This window comes from Ursus americanus, chromosome 28 (genome assembly GCF_024610735.1).
Source record: "Ursus americanus isolate L20-20 chromosome 28, mUrsAme1.1.p, whole genome shotgun sequence".
Taxonomy (NCBI): Eukaryota; Metazoa; Chordata; class Mammalia; order Carnivora; family Ursidae; genus Ursus; species Ursus americanus.
The window spans coordinates 355,392-377,438 of NC_142154.1; the positions used below are offsets into that span (position 1 = coordinate 355,392).

Here is a 22,047-nt window from a genome sequence, read left to right on the forward strand (position 1 = left end):
TGGACAAGGGTCACCTAGAATCTAGATTCAGAAACCGGGGAGGGAAGGCAGGGCAGCCACGCCCGGAGGCAGTGCCTAGGGCCCTGCGAGGGGCTGCACTGGCGGACAGGGTACGGCCAAGCCCCCACAAGCAGGTGTCAGTGCAGTCACTGGCATCTCAAAAGTATCCTGAAAATGCAAATGAACAGATTCCATATGCAGACTGGAGGTGATTTACACTTGAAACATTTAAATATAAATTAAGCTATAACTTAAGTGACAACCAAAAGAGAAACAAACACCAAGAAGACACGCAGCACCTGAGAAGGCTGAACACATACACAGGACACCCCAGACACCAGGCCGCTAGGCGTGCCGTTTTCATTGTGCCAACGTTACAGTGGTGGCGCTAGCCCAGCCACCGGCCGCTCACGCCGTCTGGCACTGCACCCCGGCCCGCGGCCCGTCGTCGTCCTCCTCGTAGGCCTCCCGGTGCTGGCGCCAGTTCTGCTCGCTGGGGTTGAACTCCTTCAGCTCCACCTGGTCCATGTCGTCCGTGACCCTCACCTTCTGCCGCGGGGGCAGCAGGGCCTCCAGCTGCGGAAGCTTGTCTACAGGAAGCCAGTGTTTCTCGGGAAAGATCACCTGTGGGGGACGAGGAGCGAGCGGTAGCAGCTGCCCCCCCCACGGAGGCGCCGTGACCCAGCCCGCGAAGACGACCATCAGGAACTTACTAGAAACTGGATGATCAGCGTCCCCTTCTCCAGGGGTGCTTTGTAGATGGGCATCCCTTCGTTACGCACACACCTCAGGTCCCCGTGCTTTATCACCTCGCCTGCCCAGAGAAGGTCCAGTTACGGAGCAGGAAGATGGGGGTGGCCTGGCGGCAGACCCTGCCCAGGCTGGGGGGAAAGCGGCAGGCACCCCCGGGGGCGGGGTGGGGGGCAGCGTGCTGGCGCCTCCAGCACAAGGTGAACTGGGGTAAAAAGCGAACCAGGAACCGGAACCTTGGCGTCTGGGAGCTGGAGGCAGTCCAGCCCACACTCCAGGATCCCCCACAACACACTTTCAAAAGGCATCACGGGGTTTAGGCCCCAAAGCTCTGGGGTTCTGGCCCATATGTAAAAATACCATCTCCCCCCAACATGAAAAAGAAAGGGCACAAGGGTTTCTCCAGAAGTAAGCTCTTCAGCTCAGTAACGACGCCCAAAGAAGGGAGAAAGCGTGCAGAAAAAGTAGGGGCGGGGAGGGGACGCCCAACACTGGTGACTCAGCAGCCTGCTCCCCAGACTGCAGTCTTGTCGAGGGAAGGCACCCAGGACCCTCGGGTTGTGCAGGAACGCGGGGCCTTCAGCCGCTGGGCCTTCGGCGGTCCTCTCTCCGTTCCTACTCCTCACGCTTCTGCCTCTAACTGGGGACTGGGACGCCACCTGCGGAAGGCCCCCATCGGCTGCCAGGACACCTTCCCCTCAGATCCTGAGTCTCCACGCCCTGACAGCACAAAGAGGAGAAAGCAGCAGCGAAGGAATGACAAGCCCAAACGAGAAAAGACAGAGTGAAGGAAAAGGATAGCACACAGAGAAGTACAAATGAGCAAAAAGAACAAGAGAAGTCTCCAGCAGAAGGTTCTCTGAAGCCCCGGCCCTTCCTTGTCACTACTTGAGGAACAGGGTCTCCTCTGCCCCAGGTCACCGACACGACGCTGCATGCATGCAGGACACTGGGAGCCCCGCCACCCACCAGCTGTGGCCGGGAGGATGAGGTTTCCTGAGCCTCCCTGCGGACGCTGGCCCGCTCGTGCCCTCAGCGCCACAGTCAGAGCTGGGCCACGTGAGCAGGCCCTGAACTCCCACCGGCTCGCGACCTGCAGTCCCCAAAGTTCTCCGCTCAAGTGAGGGAGGAACTGGGGAGGGGTCGCGTCTCACAGTTTCACACGTGTTGTGTTAACAGTGCAGGGCCCAAAACGGGGTCGAATGTTAACAACGGCCAGATCACGTATGGGGGATCCTGGTACTGGGTTTATTTTTACAACTTTCTGTTAGTTTGTCATTGTTTCCAAATAAAGTTTTAAAAAGGAAAAAACTCCGATCAAGGCTTGGATATAGACTCCGTATCCTTTCAAGTCCAGAGGAGGAGGAAACAGCGCAAAGACAGAAGCAGCAGAGAAACAGAACAAGGCCACGGGCGCGAAGCAAGCAGAGAGGCCAGGCAGCTCTGGGGTCTGCTCACTTCACTGGCCACCGCTGCCCTTGGATAGGCGGGCCACGTCCCACTGCAGCCCAGACAGATGCCTACCGCCAGCTACTCCTTGACCCCGGCGGCGGCAGCTCTGCTCACAGCCAGTGTGTCCGCCACCAGCACCCCTGCCCAGACGCGCTCTGATGCGGACGAGAGACCTTCATGTTCCCTAGAGGTGGCTTCATGTCTGCCCCCGCCCGGGTGTGTGCGCATGCGAGCAGCCCAGGCTAAGCTGATGGGCAAGGTCTTCTCAGGAAAATCTGACTTTACAGCATCTCCCACGAGTCAGCAGCAGCACAGACACTGCAGAGCACGTGGATGACAGACCGCCACTGCCTGTGACCTGCTCTTTTCTTACCAGACTAAGTTTTTACAGTTTCAGTTACACTGGCAGCTCCCAGTTACGGTGCTAGACCCCAAGATTCCTGTTGGGGGCTCTGCCCCCTGACTCTCAGTTCTTTTTTCCTAGGAGAATATTTTAAAAATGCATAAAATTCTCTAGTCATTAGCAATGACTTCAAAGTTGGGAGAAAAGCAAGTCATGCTAACCCCCAGTGTGACGCTGGGCCAGCGGCCAGCAGGGTCCCACACAGCCGCCCACCCGGCACCACAGTCACAGGCGCGCCTCTGAGACTTTACCCGACTTGGACGTGATAACGAGGATTCGATCGTCCAGCGTTTTTATCGTCTTCTTGAAGCCACAAAGGGCTTCAGAAAGCTGAATCTTCATTTTCGTGATCAAGTCGTGGCCTCGCCTCTGAAAGACACTGTGGTCCTTCTGATCAAGCACAGTTATGACATCGCCGGGCTCCAGCTCAGGCTCCTGATCGCCTTCTCCGTGAAACAGTATCTTCTGCCCATCTTTCATACCTGTGAGACAGCGTCCTTGCTGATTAGCATTTCTCTTAAAAACCGTACTTTCTACAAAGCTGGGAAGATGGCACACGGTCCTTTGGGGGCCTTTACTCATCAAACCTCCCAGTCTCGTGGGCACGGGAACCACAGCAGTGGCTGGGATCACCATGAGAAAGAGGCCACGTCTCCCCACACACACACCCGCCACTGGACCCCCACGGTCACCACCCACTTCCTGCTGCATGCACAGGGCAGGGCTCTGGGGGTGGTGCAGTCACAGAGGCTTAAACGGAAGTCCCTTCAGAACACCCTTTTGGGTACTGCTTTTTATACTTTGGTCTCATCTCTCATTAGGACATATTCACCAGATTAGGAACCCACAGAATAATCCGGAAATACCTGGAGAACAGCTAACAAGGAGAAAGGCCTTAAAACGATGGTGTCAGGCAGCACAAAGAACAGGGGAGGGCTGTACTTGGGAGAGTCTGGGCAGCGGGGGGGACGCGTGTGCAGGAAGGAGCCCACAGCCACTGAGACTCCACGAGCTCTATGGCCAGTGAGCAGCCGGGGCGGCCCGGAAGAAGACTCCCAGTGATTTCCAAGGGAAGGGTTTGAGAAGGGGGAGGGCGGTTAACCGGAATCAAGGTCCAGCACCTTTCGGAGCACTGGAGAACCTCAACGGGGTTCTGTTTGATCTGGACGAAGCTGACCGCAGCAGGCAAGCTGTGGCTGCTGATGGGAATGGCAGTGAAGCCGCGAGGGCCGGGGGGGCGGGGCTCTGGCGCACTGGGCCCCGCATCCCAGGCCCCAGACACCTGTGCGCCCCACGGTCAGCTGCCAGAAGCACTCCCAGCCGTGTGGAGTGCTGAGCTGCGCGGCCTCACCTTTTTCCACGTGTACCTCGATAATCTTCTTCTCGCGGATCACCTTGGCGCCGCTGCAGCTCTCGCAGCGGTCCTTGGGGTTGACGCGCTCCCCCTGGCCCTTGCACTCGATGCACACGGTCTGGATCTGCTGCACCACGCCCGGCCCGATCTGCTGGATGTGGATCTGCATCCCGCGGCCCTTGCACAGGGGACACTTCTCCACAGACCCCTTCTTGCCACCGACACCTGGGGGGAGACGCGGGAGCGAGCGCCCGGCTCCTCCGCAGACAGCCCGTCCCAGCGGGCGCCAGGGCAGGTCGTAGGGGCCCTTACATGGGACACCAAGAACGTGTGGAGTCTGGATGATCTAACCAAGCAGGGAACATCCAGATGTGAACACGTGATCGCCAGCGTCTGGGGCCTCGGCGTGCCGGGCCTGATTCACTACGGGGGCTTCTCCAGCCGTGCCAACAGCTGGCCGAGGGGGCTGGGCGCAGAGACCCGGAGGGCGCAGCCCCACTCGGCCACCTCAGGACAACATGCGTCTGAGGTCACCAGATACTTCTCTTAAAAAATCCTATTTTTTTTTAAATTGTGTTAGTTAAAATTACATGTGAGTCAAGGGGCGGTAAACCACGGCCACTGCATGGTTCTGAGAATCAAGCTTCACTGGACACGGGCTCATCTGCCCGTTTATGCCCACGGCTGCAGGGACCTAAAACCCTCCCTGTCTGGCCCTTTTACAGGAGAAGTTTGCTGACCCCTAAGTTGGGTGAACCATCGTGACTTTCACATGTTTAAAATAATTATCAACGTGTTAAAATTTTAAAAGTCCAAACAAAAAATACACAGGGCAAACTAAAATAGATTTGGCCCTTAGGCCACCGGTTTGGGCCCTTACATTTGAAAAGATAAAAAATGATTTTTCTCTGAATCAGAAAACAATCAGAACCGTTTCCAGATCTAAGGGACTCAAACATTCATTTTTACCTTCACATTTCTCACAAATTACGTTTTTCTGGAGGGCCAACTTCTTCGTGACTCCGTTATACAAATCTTCAAGAGTTACAGACAACTGATGGACAACGTTCTTGCCTTACCAAAGGGGAAACAGAACAGTCAGTAACACGGTATGAAATACTGCCCTGTGAGCCCTGGTTGCCGAGCCGTGCCTGTCACTCATTCTCTTCCCGAGGGAGGCGGTGCATCGGCGCCCCCAGCCCCGCCTTCAGCCCCCCCCAACCATGAGAACGGACACCCTTTGTAGCTGTGAGCCAATCATTCATTTATAGACGTCGACAAAAAGACTTTTCACCATTACTTTCTAAGAACAAACCCGAGGCCAGAGGGACCGGGGTGGGACTGGGGTGGGGGGGTGGGAACCTAAGCGGTGCCTCGGAGTCTCCCCATGAAAGGAGCCCTTCCTTCCCTCACAGAGGAGGGGTGACCACCGTCTGCACACCTGTAACTGAAACTCCTCCCCGAGCCCCACGCGCTTCCCTTTTTGAGCCCTTCTGTAATCTGTGGCCAAGTGGGAACTCTTTCCTCTGCTGAAACCTTATCTGTGGGCCCTTGTCTTTGGGGTGGGAGTCTGTCTGCCCACTGCCAGGCCAGGGTCGGATGGCCCATGGCTGCCCATGGGGCGCGCTCAGCCGCGGAGACACGCTGTCCCTGTTCACTGGCTGTCAGGTGGAGACACAACTGGACTCAGGGTGTGAAGCTATTCACCTCCAGACCGTGAGCGCTGGGCAGGAGGGGACCCGCGCCTTTCATCGTGTCTACGTCGTCCAGTACACAAGCTGGCAACCCCGACACAGGGCCGGGGCTTTCAGCACCCTGTGTTCAAGAGCGGACGGCCAGGCTTTTGAAGCTCAAAGCCGATTATACCGTGAAAACAAATACCGCCTTATTCGTCCGGGGCCTCTTGCTGATTCAGACCACCCTTTGTAAACCCCAGCGGAGGACTTATCCCTGCTGACTTCACCCAGATCTTAACAAGCTCAGCTGCTATCTGGTTTCAAGGTCCACAGCAGACTGTCCACAGCAGACTAGACAGGCGAAAGGGGCAGCCAGGGACCGCTGCTAATGGCCACAGGTGGCAGCTGGTGGCTCGGCAGGGGCAAGGGCTGGAAAAGCAAACCCCAGAACGCAGACACGGCAGCCTGGAGCCCTCGTTCACCTCCTGTGGATGAAGCTGCTGACCACAACGCGCTCCAGAGAGAAAGGCAGGCAGGGCGGCAACTCGGAGCGGCCTGAGCAAGGAGACGCCCTGCAGAGCGCCAGCCAGAACTCGCATGCAGGCCGGCTCAGGACACTCGGGAAGGCGAGATGACCTTCCTCCCTCCCCCTGCTCACGCCCCACGTGCTCCCTGTCGGGCAGTGTCTGCAGGTGTCAGGTGAGGGCTCCAGGTGCTAAGAGGCTCCAAGTAGCCGGAATCCTGTAGAGGGGGGACTATTTAAAGCTAATGATCCCTTTTAAGATATGATCCGCCCTGATTCCAAGGATGTGTGGGATCTGAAAACTATAAAACTTGCTTAGTGTCTTTAAAAGCACTTACCTCTTCTCTCTCTAGCCATCCGTCCCCCGCCCCCAAAGAACATGTCAAAGATGTCCATGGGTGAAGAGAAGCTGGGGCTGCCTGAGCCTCCTTCCTTAATCGCCTGCTCACCACCCTGGTCATAAATGTCCCTCTTCTTTGGATCTGAAAGCACTTCATATGCCTGGGATATGAGCTTGAACTTTAAAATAAAAAGAGAGAGAGAAGGCTTGAGTTGTTTATCACGCAGACCCCCCGTGATGAATGCAAAGACGGGGCTATTCTGCACCCGGTCCCCCACACTAGCCGGCCATGGGCTGCTCCGTCGCTCCCCTTGCGGAGCAGGGAAACACAGGGCCAGTGCAGAAGGGACACTCCTCCCAGCCTCCGCTGCACCCCACAGGAAGCCAGTGGCAGTGAGGCCAGACCAGGGCGTAACCCGCCACCTGGTGAAACCCAGGCTCCTGGCCGCGGCCGCTGGCCTCCAAGTGCACAAGGGCTGTTTCACTTTACTCGCATGATGCCTCGTGAGCAGCTGCTGTCCGCGTGCACGCTGCAGACACTGTGTGCAAACCCGTACCCCGGCCCCGGCCCCAGAGGCCCCAGCCCAGTCTCCCTGTCTCAGTTACTGCCGACGCCAAAACCTCGTTTCCTCTCCCCTCACGCCTCATCTGCCCGCAAACCCTCTGGCGCTGCCTCCCAGGGCTCGTTTCCCGGCGCTAAGACATCACGCTCTGGCCAAAACTGTCAACGGAATCCAGTTGTAAAAAAAAGTGTCAGAAAACCCACACTGAAAGACATTCTGCAAAACTAAAAGACAGGAGAACTGAATGCAACATGTGATCCAGGATCGGGGGGAAACGGCTACCAAAGACGTTGGAACGACTGAAAAAAGGTGAATTCCTTTCTCAGGGTCAAACTTCTTACATGTGGTACGTGTACTGCAGGGACTACACGGGTGCCGGGTTCCTGGAGAAGCGTGTCGGACTGTCTGGGGCTGAAAGGCTGCGCAGCATGCAGGTGAAGCAGGCGTCGTCAAACGTTCCGGGGTGGGGGAGCCAGCGCTCACTGCCCCACGCTCATCTCTTCTCTAGGTAGGTGAAGTTTTTTTCATTTTTGTTTTTTTAAAGATTTATTTATCTGACAGAGTGAGAGAGCAAGACCACGGGGAGCAGCAGAGGGAGAAGCAGACTCCCCGCTGAGCAGGGAGCCCAAAACGGGACTCGATCCCAGGACCCTGGGATCATGACCTGAGCCGAAGGCAGACACTTCACTGACGGAGCCCCCCAGGCGCTCCTGGAAGTTTGAAAATAAATTAGAACACTATAAAATATCCCAAATCCATCCCTTCTCACCACGCGCCACACCCACTCTGCAGAGGCCACCACCTTGCGCCGAGGTCACCGCAGTAACCGCCTCAGCGGCCTCCCAGCTCTCCTCACGCCGGCCTGCGGTGCAAGCCCACGGTAGCCGGAGCCGGCCGGCCAGTCCTCCGCCCCCGCTCTTCCAGCTGGCCTGAGGCGCGGACTCAAAGCCAGGCCTCGCTCTGGGCAGCACGGCCAGCCCGCCACCTCGCGCTATCCACAGCTCGCGCCGCACCCCCCGCCACAGTGTCCGCTCCGTGAGCACAGGCTGTACCCCCACCCGGGGTGATGCCTGCAGGGCAGATGAATGGCTCGATTCTGGGAGTTCAGAAGTGAACACGGGAAGTCGGGTGCCCTCCAGAGTCCCCTCCAGTCTGTGGGACGGGGTCTGATCTCCCACAGCACAGCTGGTTCCATAAAACAGAGAAGAAGGAGTGCTGGAGGGTGCAACTACAGAATCGCGACAGAGAAGCCAGGTCTTCTCAGATTAACAAACAATAGTAAGCACTAGCTGACAGATAACTACGTAATGTGACAAACCGAGTCCTCGAGGGACATCACAGCCGTCCTCAAGGCAGCCGGGTCTCGTGCTCAGTTGTTCTCTGCGTTTCTGCGAAGAAGCAGGCCTCACTCACCACCACCCTCTCCACGGCAGGGAGACTGAGGAGTGGGGAGCAGGTGCCTGGTGCGGGAGCCCACACTTCCCGGGCCTGTCTGTACATCAGGGACCAGATGAGCATGCTTCCTGAGAATTTCCACTAGAAACGCCCCAAACACTCCGACGCTCCAGACACCTAATGCTTAATCTAAGAAGCAAAAGGAACACCCGTCCCTTGGGCAGTTAATCAGAGGCCGTGTCGCACAGGGTGGGGGCTCCCAGGACCACGAGCAGGCCCTCCCCACCCCTGCGGCCCCAGTCCCCCAGTCTAATCCAGGTTCTGGCTGTCGCCCCCTGCCCCCCCGGCTGGAGATCACGGCTCTCACCAGCTCACCTTTCAGACTGATCATCTGCCACGGGACCTTAACGAGGTCGCCACGCAGCTAGGAAAAAATGACTTCGGGATGATGTCACAATTCGGAAGAGTATTTGTGAGGATATCAGGTGCTGACCAAAGCTACCAGGGTGACCACTATGACCACCCCGCAAAAGGCCGCCTGCAGACAGCACGGGAATAGCAGTTAGGGTGACGTGTACTGGGTGGGTTTTTCTCTATATTCTGATGCTTCCCGTACTGTTACGCTCTCGTGTGATTTTTTTAATTTGAAAATCTGTTACTCCAACGAAAAACTACAGTGAAATTAGCCACAAGACTGAATTCCTCTCAAGCCGATGAGGGGAACAGCCCAGAACGTGCCTGCTCGCACTGCAGAGAGTGGGTTCCTGACCCGCCGCCCAAGTGTCCTGCGGAGAAGCGGCCGCACAGCAGGCCAGCAGACACTCCACAGAGCACCTGGCAGCAGACGGGCTGCCCGACGCTTAGCAACGCAGGACAACAGGGCACAAAACAAAGGCCAACACCCCCCAGCCGGCTCACTTGCCTCCCAGCAGGGTGAAAGGACCAGCTTAATCTATTTTTGAAGAGACATGAATAATACAGTGACAAACTTAGGAGGAACAAGAAACGTTCGACCAGTTCTACCCATGACAGAGAAAACGGACAAGAACCGCACACAGACCTGCACGAGAAGGAAAACGTCTACACCGCGGGCCCAGCGCACAGCAGGACCAGAAAGCAGGGATCTGGTGAATGAATGAATGAGTCTCCTCTCAGGGACCATGACGGCAGAGTTTCCATGATGTGTCCCGTCTCCTCACCCCCTTGATTTCCATCCCCACGGCCACTGAGCTGCCGATCCCCCTTCACTGCAACTGCCCCCCCAAACTGTGCACGGGGTGCGCCCCGTTCCCTCGGCCAGCCCGCACACGTTCCACACCTGCGCGGCACAGCTGGACAGCGGGCCTGAAAGCAAGCATGGGGGTCGCGGGGAAGGCAGGAATCAGACAAGGCATCACCACCAACGCGGGAGGAGGACGGGGCCAGGGGCTCGGGCAGGGGTCAGACTGCTGGAACCAGCTAACTGAAGACTCGTGTGCCCCAGAGGTGGGGACATCACAGGACCCCCACCCCAGGCTCTCCGAGAGGAGCCTCGCTATGTGACACCAATTCAGTGCCTGGCTGTAGGTGAACACTAGCTTGAAGCAAACCCAACAGTCTACTGGGATACGGATGCACAGGGCAACAGCCACGGAAATGTCGCGGAGGTCAAGTGCAGGTTTTAGACCGCGTCAGGGCACCGCGAGCAGACTCGCTCCAAGGGCACGCACCCAGGCTTGAACATGCTCCTGGACGGTGCTCTGAGATCTGACCGAAGCCAGGCCCCGAGGCCGCCTCTCGCCAGCCTCCTGAGCCGTCAGCGAGAAGCCTGGAGCTGCTCCCCCTAGACGAGTTCTCACCCTGAGGCTCCAGTGAACCCGCGAGCACGTCTGTGAATCATCAACACCATGGAGAAAGCCAAGCCCTCAAAAAGCTACAGTAAGCCCTCTAAATATAGACGAGAGAATGCGAGTGAGCAGCAAACGGTCTTACAGGAAAGCATGTTAAACTTGTGACAGCCGCGTTCGGCACATGTGGCTAAATATAAGTCTCCTATCACTGCCACCGGCAGCCACCCCTCCTGGAGCAGCCCGCGCCGGCAGGGGAGCGGGCACACACACGGCGGCGGCTCCAGGGGTCTAACCGCCAGACGCCAACCTGGGGCTTCACCCGCCGCCTGGGTGTCACTGCTGTCCCCTACCACAGGAGCCCCGCCGCCCCCAAAACCATCTGAGACTGCCCAAGTTCTATAAGAAAGTGGCAAACGGAAAGAGCACTGGCACGGGCTAGCGGCCTTCCCAAGAACCAGTCGGTGGTCCTGCCTGTCACCTCCTCAGGTGGGTGACGAGTGTGCTGGAAGCGAGCAGGCTCTATTCCCCGAACAGGAAAATCTAATTCAGGTCTCCACTATGCAGAACATTTTTCAGCCTATTACTGGTCCTTTGGATCAACTGTGGGCCATTTGTCACAGAAAACCTGGACTATTCCTGTAAAATGATGTGTCAGGGTAGAGAGCTCCCGGTGCCTGCCTAATAAATGTGATTAGTCAGTGTCTCACGACCTTGACCAGCCAGGAGACCAAATCCTGCCCGGTCCTCAAGCCCCACACGCGGCCTGTCCCTGGTGCTGAAGCACCCACAAGGAAGGAACACAAAACAGTCCCGTCCCATCACTCCTGCCAGTGCACAACTTCTGGTGGCGCGTGCCTCCGTTTCCCCGGTTGCCAGCTGCTCCTCCTACAGAACTGCCCTCCAACGCTGTGCCAACCGTCTCCCATGGGGTGCCAGACACACCAGGCAGCGTGCAGGCTTGCGGAGGCAACGGAGGAGTGGGTGGGCTGCAGGGGTCACCAGGGGTCCCAGTGCCCCTGGCAGCTCCAACCCACCCTGCCACCTGCCCCCCACCCCAGCCCCAGTCAGCCCTGACCCTGCTGCCTCACCCCACCCCAGCTCCCTGACACTGCCTCCTGCCCAGGACCCCAGTCCCCTGACCCCAGCCCCGCCGCCTGCCCGCGACCCTGTCTCCCAGGCCCCCGCGGCCTGGCCCCGACCCCAGACGCGGGCCCCGCGACCCCAGCCCCCTGACTCCAGCCTCGCTGCCGGACCCGCGACCCCAGGCCCCCGAGCCCCCGCCGCCAGCCCCGCGACCCCAGCCCCCCGGCCCCGCCGCCGCCGCCGCCGCCTGCGCCCGCCCGAGCCCGCCGCACCTTCTCGCCCTCATCCGGGTTCTTGTCCGGGTGGTACTTGAGCGCCAGCTTCCGGTAGGCCTTCTTGATCTCCTCCGGGGACGCGCTGGGCTTCACCCCCAGGATGTCATAGTACTGGGTCTCCTTCACCATCTTGTCTCTGCGGGCGGGCGGGGCGGGCGAGGCCGGTCAGCGCGCCCCGGACGACCCGCCGCCCGCCCGCGCGTCCCGCTCCCCGCTCCGCGCTCCGGCTCCGGCCGCCGCCCTGGGCTCCCGCTGCCCGCCGCCCCGGGCCGCCGCACTCGGCCTCCGGCGCCTCCGCCGCGGGTTTTATTCGGCGCCGGCGGAAGGTTCCGCGAGGAGACAGTGACGCCACAAAGGCCCAGAACCTTCGCGGAGGTTCCGGCGGCGCCCGGGCTGGCGGCGGGCGGGGCGGCGGGTGCGCGGCGGGGACCCGACCCCTACCCCGACCGCGGACCGCGGACCCCCGACGGCCGACTCGCCTGGCCCCCGACCCCTACCCCGGACCCCCCACGGCCGACTCGCCTGGCCCCAGATCCCCGACCCGGACCCCCGACCGCGGACCCCGGAGGGCCAACTGCCTGGCCCCCGACCCTCGACGCCCGGCCCCCTATCCCGGACCCGGGACGGCCGACTCGCCAGGTCCTCAGTCCCCGCCCCCGGCTCGCCCGGCCCCCGACGCCCCCCGCCCCCGACGCCAGGCCTGGCGCGACCCCGGCAGCTCACCCGGTCTCCTCGGCCCCCTGCTCCTCCGGCTGCCCGTCCGACTCCCCGGAACTCCAGCTCTGACCGCCGCCCCGGGCCATGTCGGGGGGCTGGGAAGGGGGCTTCGGCGCGGGGGCTGCCCTCCGACGACCGTCCCGCCGCCCAGGGGCCGCCGCCTTGCCCTTCCGTGGGTCCGTGGGTCCCGCTGGCCCGAGGACCGGCCGGCCCCAGGGGTCGCGCGGGCGGGAACCCTGCCCCGAGGGGTGGGACTGGGCGAGCAGCGTCCTGCGCTCCCGGGCCGCGCCCGGGGGTGTGGCCGCCCTCTGTGCGGTCGTGGTCACGGTCACTGGGAGGGTGCTGCGGAGGCCTGCGGCGCACGGCGGCCCCCTTGAGGGGTTTAGGGTGGGCGGGGGTCCGCAGCCCTGGTGGGACCGCGGTTCCCGGGGCCCTGGAGCTGCTGGCGCCCCCGGGGGCATCTTCAAGGCTGGTGCGAGCGAGCGTAAGCCCTTCCAGATTCGTGCTGTGGGCCGGGGCCTCCCCACCGCGCACACCTGGATGCCCTCAAGCCCCCCAAGGGTAAGCAGTGACGTCCTTCAGGGGAGAGTGGCCCCGTATCCAGGTCTCCGAGAGTGGGCAGTGGCCCCTCGGGTCCTGCAGGCGGGAATCCTTGCGAAGCACTGAGGCTGGACCCGGCTGGTGGGCCCAGTGTTGTGCACATTGAGGGTGGGGGTGGGTGCCGGAGCTGGACTGGGTGGCCCCAGGCCCTGCCTGGAAGGCTACAGTCACAGGTCTCTAACCTGCCTGGGCTGTCGCCAGGATCACCCCCCAGCGCAGAAACGGGCATAGAAGGAGTGTTATCAGTGAGCTGCAGGCTCCGAGATCCAGCCTGGCCCTGGACACTGTCAGGGAGGGGAGGCCAATGCTCTCCTCTGGGATCCCCTGGTGTGGTTTGGGGTCCTGTGGCTGAGGCAGCCTCCATGCCCTCTTCCAGTTCCATGCGAGTGAAGTGACTTAACATCCAAGCAAAACTCAGCTGCCATTCCTGGTTTGGGAGACGCTGCTCTTTCCCCTCAATGAGGCCTGAGGCCGCTCTGGAGCAGTGACCTGTGGGCAGATAATGCAGGGCTGCAGGTCAGGGAGCGAGGTTCCAGAGCCAGCTGTCGGGGCCGCCCGACCCTTAGCCTGTCCACGCTTGTTTGCTCACTCGCCCGATGTGGTGGTCGCCACCTGCGCACCTGCCTCTCTGGGTTCCCTCGGCGATCACACGGGACGACAACGGTGCAGGCTTCCAGCACAGGGGCTCTCAAAGCCAGCAGCTCACGGGATCCCTGTGTCTGGGCTGCACTGCAGACCAATGCCTTCAGAGCTTCTGGGGTGGACCCCAAGCCTCCATGTTTGTACAGCTCCTCAGGGGATTCCGGTGTGCAGTCAGGGCCGAGAGCCGCTGCCCAGCACTGCACGCTCCCCGACTCAGTGCTCGGGACCAGCGACGCCCCCACGGTGCGCACGTGTGGGAGGCCAGAGCCTACGGCACAGAACGGGTCGAGGAACTCAGGAACCGCAGACCTGGCTTCACATCCCAGCATTGTTTCTTCTGGCTTTGTGACCTTGGGCAGGTGACCAGCCTTTCTGAGTCTTAAATTCGGTGACTTTTTCATGGGGACAATAGTAGTAGTATTCGCTTCATAACCGTGTCAAGCACCTGGCAGTCCGAACACACTGATGCATGTTTTTATCTTTCTGCTTTTGTCTAAGCTCAAAAGGCTGGCAAGGATTCTCTCCTCTGAGCCTCTTCTTCACTAGGCCTCAACCTTGACCCATAAAGACTCGAGCAAACACTGACGTGATTTCCAACCTCTCAAGGCACATCCCTGAGATGACTCCCACCCACCACCACCCCGCCCCGAAGTGCCTGCATGAGAAACCCAGGCTGCCCAAACTCGTTACTGTTTCTTCCATCCGACACCTGAGGATAGGGCCTCTGTCTCCAGGGTCTGTGGGAGGCTGGAATCTGCTGTCAGCGCCAGCCGGCAGACCCAGCGGGCGTGCCTGCGTTCACACCGGCCCTGTGTGAGGGCCTGCACCTCCGAGCCCCCGCTTGCCCCGCTCCCTCCTGCATCCTCTCCTTGGAGCACCGGGTTGCTTCTGGACACGTTGAAGTGGACTCTCTTCTCCACTGCGGTGTTTAAACCTGCCCTCCTCTAACAAATGTGACTGGGCGGGGAGGTCAGGAGGAACTTTGTGGGGGAAGGTTCGTGCCGGGCACCAGAAGTGACACTGTCTTGGGCAGTAGGGAAGGGGAGGGGGCGTGCTGAAGGGATGACAACACAATGCCGGGTGGAGAAAGGCTCTGAACTGGGAGAAAAGGGACTGCCTTTGGGGAAGACTTTGCTTCTTCTCTAATGGACCCTGGGAGCCATTGAAGGTCTTAGAGCAGGAGCTGCGTTCTGGGAGGAATAACCAGCAGCAGTGAGCAGGAGCTGGTGGGTCCAGACCTGCTGGGAGGGCTCAGAGCAGGACATGCAGATTTGAGAGGCCAGGGAGCTGACGGGCTGGCCCAGAGAGGGGGTCTAGAGGGAGGAAGAGGGCTCCAGGGTGAAGCTAACCTGCCTTAGAAAGTGGGAAGAGAAAAGAGCCGTTAGGCCAGAAGAGAAGCCGGAGTGGGGAGAGGAGCTGAACCCATGGGAGGCCAGACAGGCCGGCGCCCAGGCAGCAGGGGGTCAGAGATAACAGAGCCCGGGCTCTGAGAGGCGGCCACAGGGGCTCTCCAAGGAGAGGCCCCCAAAAAAACAGTTGTCGCTCCAGGCCATCGTCAGTATCCCAAGGGACTTCTGCTTCCCTGCCTCTATTTGGGTGTGTGTGACTTTGGGAAATGTCTTCTCTATGAGCCTCAATTTCCCCTTCTGTACAATGGGGGCAAGAACACCAACCTCACGGGGTTATAAAAAGATTAGTGGAGACAAGGCACCTAAAGTGCTTAATATGACCGTGCTCACAAGACGGAATTTGTGGATTTCTTCCCAGCAGGTGGTGGGTGTGCACCTGCTGGGTGCCTGGCTCTGTGCTGGGCAGCCACGACACAGCAGGAATAAGGTAGTGGTTTATTCCTCAGGCCACGCCTGAGCCCCTGCATCTAACCGCCCTGGGTAACCCCTAGCTTGGGCCATGTTGCCCGCAAGCCAGCCACAAAGACTCTTACTAAAATCACCATGGCTACGTTGCTGTAACAGCAAAACCCAAACTTCTGATGATGTTTCTGTGGGTTACGGTCTCCAAGAGCCCACTTCCTCCTGGGACACAGGCCTCCCCCAGAGCTGCTGTCACCAGAAAGGGGAGGTGTCTGTTTCAGGAGAAAGAACTCAGAGAGGGAGGCAGTGGCCCTTCTGGTGCACATTTGTACTTCGCACACGGCATTCGGAGGTCTTCCCATCAGGAAGGCTTTGGGCCCGCGGGGAACAGACCATGCACGCATGGAGCTCCCGCGAGCTAGCGGGGACTTAAACCTCTAACTACGCAGAGTGAAGAGAGCCATGCAGAGGAAGCAGAGGCAGACCCCGGCTCACCCGACTGCGTTTCCTACAAACGGAAGGTCGCGGCAACCCTGGGTCCCGCGCGTCTCCTGGCTCCGCTGTTCCAACAGCACTTCCCACTCTGAGTCTCTGTGCCACAGTTGGATAATTCTCCTAATATTTCAAGTGTTTTCCCTGTATTTGTTATGGTGATCGGTGGTCTTTGATGTTCCTGCGGTCACTGTCTAGGGGCGCGTGGACAGCGCGCTTACTGATAGGTGCTGGTTGTGACTGACTGCTCCGCCCACCAGCTGCCCGGCCTCGTCCTCCCCACGTCTCCTCGCACCTCCCTCTTCCCTGAGACACAACAATACTAAAATTAGGCCGCTTACTACCCCTACAGTGGCCCCTAAATGTTGAAGCGAAGAGGAAGAGTCCCCCATGTCTCACTTCAAACCAAACCTAGAAATGATGAAGCTTAGTGAGGAAGGCACGTCAAAGGCCAAAAGAGGCCAAAAGCTCGGCCTTTTGCACCAGTCAGCAGAGTGGTGCCTGCGAAGGAAAAGTTCTTGAAGGAATTGAAGGACCGTGCCAGTGAACCCGTGAATGAGAAAGGGAAACAGGCCTGGTCTGGGCAGAAGCTCCAACAGCCACCCCACGGCCTGGAGCAGAACCTCGCCCAGAGCAAGGCCCTCACGCTCTTCGGTTCCGAGAGGCGGGGAGGGACGGAGCCGCAGAAGACAAGTCTGGGGCCCGCAGAGGCGGTTCGTGGGGTAGAAGGAGAGACACCGTCTCCGTAACACAGAAGCAGCGCGCTCTCCGAAGATGCAGCTCGGACCGTTCACGAAGGCGGCTGCTCTCAGCGGCACAGATTTTCAGTGGATGGAACAGCCTGACCTCAGAAGACGCCAGCGAGGACCCCACAGCTGGACAGGAGTCTGCAGCAATGTCCACAATAGCCAACTAGGGAAAGAGCCCACATGTCCATCAACAGATGGACAGATCAAGAAGAGGTGGGGGGTGTGTGTGTGTATGTATACACATTAATTGAATTTAAATTTAAAATTAAAAAAATAATAAAGTGTACCATTTGATAAACGTATAAACCGATGAGACCTTCACCTCAAGCAAGGTGGTGAACACACGCATCGCCCCCCAAAGCGTCCCCCTGAGGGAGTATGCGTCTAAAAGACGGTCTACCCCAGCTGGTAATGGTCGGCAGCGGAGCGAGAGCCAGAGGCTTGTTCAACTGTCTCCCAGTTTGGGTCTTTCCAGGAAGTAAAGCTCTCAGTGCGCTTGGGTGTGGTGCTGGCTCGGCCTCTTCTGCCGTGTGACCTTGGGCAACGACTTCGCTGTGTCAGTCTCTCATCCCTAACAGTACGACCCCAGAGGGTTGCGGGCAGTATGTAAGGTCACACATGGGAGCGCACGCACACGTGCATACATACGCGTGTGTAAATCTTACGCGGCAAACCCCCAGGGCTGTACCGGACACACTGAGGTCAACGTGGACCGTTGTCGCTTGGTGCCAAGAGCCCATCCGTGCGTCTGCGGGAAGTGGCACATTTGGAAATACAGAACGCCCAACAGGATGGAAGGCTGACATACCCTCCCTTCTCCAGTGGAAGCGAGCTGAGACACTCGCCTTACTGAGACGCCGTTGCTGGGTAGCCTGTGTGTCTGCGTCATGCTACACAAATTTAGTAGTTTCCTTGGATCTTTGCACGGCCTCGGCTGGTCCCGTCCCAGCAGTAACGGCCCGTACCAAGTATGGTTCCAAGCAAATGACTGGCTGTTCCCGAACAGGGGAGAGCGCTTGGCTTCCCCCTTCGACCGTCAGGCTCATGTCTTCCTCTGTCACCCTCCCCATGACCAACAGCTGTGCAATGTCGCCCAGACCCTCACCGCCCTCGCCTAGGCCCAGCTACTCACGCAGCATTCCGAAGCCCAGGTCCGTCCAAGTCGCTGGAGCCCGGCTCTGGTGGGTCCCCGCGTGGGAGACTCAGATCCGAGCGCTGACATTGAAGCTGCCCCACGGTCTGAACCTGGCTCACCCTGCTTGGCTCCGGGTCCAGCCAGAACCCTCACTTGCACTGTCAGAATGCGCAATGCAGTTGGCCAGCCGGGAGGTCCGAGGACAAGCCTGGTGCCCGTTCAGAAGCAGAGACACGGCACTCTGTTAGGGCGACGGTGAGGGAGCATTTGAAATGTGCACCTGAATAGAACGGGAACTGTCCCCGGAAAAACACACTGAAAAGCAGTTTAGAGAGGAGTTTGCGATTCTAAGGGCCGGGTCTTAACAGATGACCGCTGAATGGGGGACATGGAGGAGGGACGTCTGCTCCAGGAGGGAGCACGGAGGCAAAGGGGAGGAGGAAAGGAGCGGCTATGAGAAGAGAGCCCAGCTGAGGCGGGGCTGGCTGCTGTCCTGTCTCCTCACCTCCAGCCACCCGCCTCCAGCCAGCGGATGCACGGATGTGGGTGTGGGAGCGTGTGCACGTGTGAGCGTGTGCACGTGTGAGCGCACACGTGAGTGTGTGTGCTGCGCAGGGCGGGGCTGCGAGGGGACGCCGAGATGTCTCAGACGAGACCGTGGATCCTCCGTCTCTGGGAAGGCATAGAGTTGTGGGAAAGCCTGCATGTGAGGCTGTCGGATTTGAGGGATTTGAATAGATTTTACCTACACTGATGACGATCTGAGTCCATCTATTACTCTTACTCTCATTGTTATTACAAAAAAATACCCCGCCAAAGAGACTCCCTCCTGGGAGAAACACAGAGGAAAGAAGAGCACGGTCTTGGTGCAAAAAAATTAAAAAATAGGGGCGCCTGGGTGGCGCAGTCATTAAGCGTCTGCCTTCGGCTCAGGGCGTGATCCTGGTGTTCTGGGATCAAGTCCCACATTGGGCTCCTCCACTATGAGACTGCTTCTTCCTCTCCCACTCCCCTCCTGTGTTCCCTCTCTCACTGGCTGTCTGTCACATAAATAAATAAAATCTTTTTAAAAAAATTAAAAAATAAATGTAAAAATCATTAAAAAATAAATGTAAAAATCTCTCTGGAAATGCTTGCTTGGCAGAAATACGTCTTTCCTTTCGGGTTAGCTGACACGCGGTCTGTGGAACAGCCCTAGGAAGCATCAGGCCTTGAACACAAGAAATGAAATCCCAGTATTTTAGAAGGTCCCCCTCATGACGTACCCCCAAAAATGCAAATTAAGAGTAGCATGATACTACTTTTTGCCAGTGAGGACCAGGAGAGGCGGCGCCCACAGTGGAACTGCGGGTCTTGTGCAGTGGAGAGAGCCCCCCACGTTCACCGGCTGTGGGCCTCACTGAGGAGGCCAGCAGGACCGGGGCACCAGGGGACAGGCATCCCAGACCTGGCTCCAAGGTCACCCAGCACAGGAAGGGTAGGGTCCAGTACTCGGAAAAGCCCAGCATTCACCTGCAAGTCATCATAGTACCCCAGACAACGTCGAGAGCCAAGCTCGTTAATTTTCAGATTTTCACAGTAATTTATTAAAGTATAAATTATGCGTCGTGAAAGGCACAGCACCGTGGGCTGCCCAGTGCCTGCCTGTGTGTGTGAACCCACGTAACCACCACTGGGCTCCAGAGAGAGCAGCTCCTTCACCCCAGAGTGTCCTCTGTACGCACTCTGGCTCTGTCCCCACGGGGCGGCTGTGCCCACTGCTGACCCCACGCCCGTGGGACCATAACATGCATGTTCCTTGCCTCTGGCTGCTTCTGCTCTTGGTGTATCTGAGACGTACCCGTGGCCGTGCGCTCCTGCGGGCAGCGCGTGCAGGTCCCCGTGGCTCCGCCGTATTGTCGTCAGCCGCGTCACCTGTAGTCGTTTCTGGTGATGTAGTCATAGTGAAGGCTGTCATTGGCTTTTCCCTGAGAACCCAGCAGGCTGAGCATCTGTTTATGGGCTTGTTTCAAAGGCCAATGGGGGGATGTCAAGGGCCCGGGAACCCATGGAGGGGGGTCCCCCAAAGACAGCTCAGCTCCACTTTGGGGGGTGGGTGGTGAAGTGTACATCTGTTGTCCTCCTTTCCCCAACCCTCTCACCGCTTTCTGTGGGCCGGCGGTGGTTTTGGCGACAGGGGAGGACTGGGGAAATTGTCCTTGTGTTTGGGGGCTTAACATGGAACCCATGGTGAGACGTGGCCTGCGTTGAGCCACCTTGGATGGCACGTGGCTCCTTTCCGTGAGGCTCCCGGGCAATTCCGTTGACTGGATTGGCTCTGACTTCCTTCCGTTGCTGCAGAAGCCCCGGGGTGGCTGTGGGCTCCGGGGCAGGTGCGGGGAGGCCCGAGGAGCGGGACCGCCGGCAGCACGGCTCAGTGAAGTGCGTTGCATGGAACATGGTTGTGTGATGGCCCAGCACCAGTGTCCTGTCCAGTCCAGTAGCCCTCCAGAGAAGGGTCTCTCCCTGCGGCGGGGCCGGCCGGGCTGCCAGGTACTTGGCCTGTTTGTTGCCCCCAGAGCACCGGAGGGACGTGGCCGGCAATGTTGGTGGCCCAGCCTCCTGCCAATTCTGCAGGTCTTCCCGCGGCCTTGCGGTAGGTGGCCACGGGTCTGAACACGGCTCACGGGAAGCGAGGGGATGGTTTGGGAGCCCTCCCGTGCCATCTCTCTCCCTCTGCCTATGGCGGCGTGGTGGCAGGTGACCCGGGAAGCCGTGTGTGGAGCTGCGTGTCTGGGTGGCTGCGGGAAGCAGAGCGGCCTCCACACCCCACACCCATCAGAACAGCTGTCGGGGCTTTATGGGAGCAAGAAAGAAATCCGTGCTGGGTAGAGCTGCTGTAGCTTCGGGGTTTTCCCAACGCGTCCGCTGCCCGCCCTTGTGCAGCTAGCCGGAGCCAGTTCCTGCGGCCTGCCACCGAACACTCGGACCCACCAATCGATCTGCGACTCGGCGTCTATCCGGAAGGGCATGCGCAAAATGCCAACGACCCTGTCTCCAAATGACAGAGGTATGGGTGATTTCTATTTTCTTATTCTGCTCTTCTGTGTCTCTCTCTCTCTCTCTCTCTTTTTTTTTTTTTTTTTGCATGAGCATTTATGTAAAATATACTTAGGAAAAAGTCATTAAAAGTAAGCGGGTTTGGATTCTCCGAGACACAGCCAGAGCGGCACCGTCTCCGCCCGGAAGGCCACCGGGCTTGCAGAAGTGTTGACCTGGGGCCCCTCGATTGTCTGTGAGCTCGGCGCCCAGCCCAGCAGCCTGCACGGCTGTCCTCCCTGCGTCAGGACCCTGAGTCCTGCCTGCTTCAGAGTGGGGCCCGGAGCTGAGCCCAGTAGCAGAGGCCGGCCCGCCATCCAGGGAGGTGTCTCTGGCCCCGGGGTCAGCACGCCCACGAGGCCCTGGGAGGGCCACACGGGGACTGAGGACAGGCCCCAGGAACACCAGCACGTGCTCCTCCCAATTCTCTGATCCTCCCCGGGTGGCGCGGCGGCCTGGCCAGGCGAGGCCCGCACTAGGAGGGCCCCACGTCTTTGTTTGGTTTGGACCAACACACTGTCAGGAGCATCAGCTGTGGTCTTTGAGCTGTCCCGGCAGGAGACCTCGCTCACCAGCTGCAGGGAAGGCTCGGCGTGTGCTGTGGCCGGCCCCTCACGGAGCTTCACACCCGCCCGGCAGCGTGGCACGATCGCCACATTTCCCAGTGAGGAGACAGACCCACCGCTCACCCAGGTCATACACTGCGAGGATGGGGACCCTGCCAGGGCCCCAGCCCCGTCTCAAGGATCCCAGCGCCCACCGTGCTCTTTCCAGTCTGCCACACACCTGCGTCTGCGGCTGAGGTCCGGGGGCCAGGCGGTTAGCTGTGCGGCCAAACCCTCACGGGACCGGCGCAAGGACGCGGGAAAGCCTCTCCGGCCCCAGCAAAGTCTTGGCTTCTTTCTTGTTTTATGGGTTAGCTACCGTGCAAATGTTTCACTCAGTTTCCGCAAAAATCATATAATCCGCATACACACCCTCCCAATCTTTGGGTGAGGACATTAAGACCCCAAAATGGGCCCCAGCTTGCCTAGGGTCCCAAGCACGTTAGTCCAGACAGCTTCACGTTAGAACCTGGGCGTCCTCGCTCCCAGACAATGACTCTGCATCAAACAGCCGACAAAACACCCCAATCACCGTCCTACGCTCAGTAGTTTTATTTTGGTTTATTTAAATTCCA

The 22,047-nt window shown here is 59.1% G+C and overlaps 1 protein-coding gene across 1 annotated transcript; it reads right to left on the reverse strand.

Moving 5' to 3' along the window:
* Positions 1-208: 208 nt before the first annotated feature.
* On the reverse strand, positions 209-12,576 carry DNAJA4 (DnaJ heat shock protein family (Hsp40) member A4). The gene is made up of 8 exons (XM_045804437.2): positions 12,367-12,576; positions 11,641-11,779; positions 6,497-6,677; positions 4,929-5,033; positions 3,957-4,184; positions 2,857-3,087; positions 714-814; positions 209-624 (listed from the first exon to the last, which is right to left on the reverse strand). Exons 1-8 carry the CDS (start codon positions 12,444-12,446, stop codon positions 409-411), a joined length of 1,281 nt encoding a protein of 426 aa, XP_045660393.1. The 5' UTR covers positions 12,447-12,576; the 3' UTR covers positions 209-408.
* Between the last annotated feature and the right edge of the window lie 9,471 nt (positions 12,577-22,047).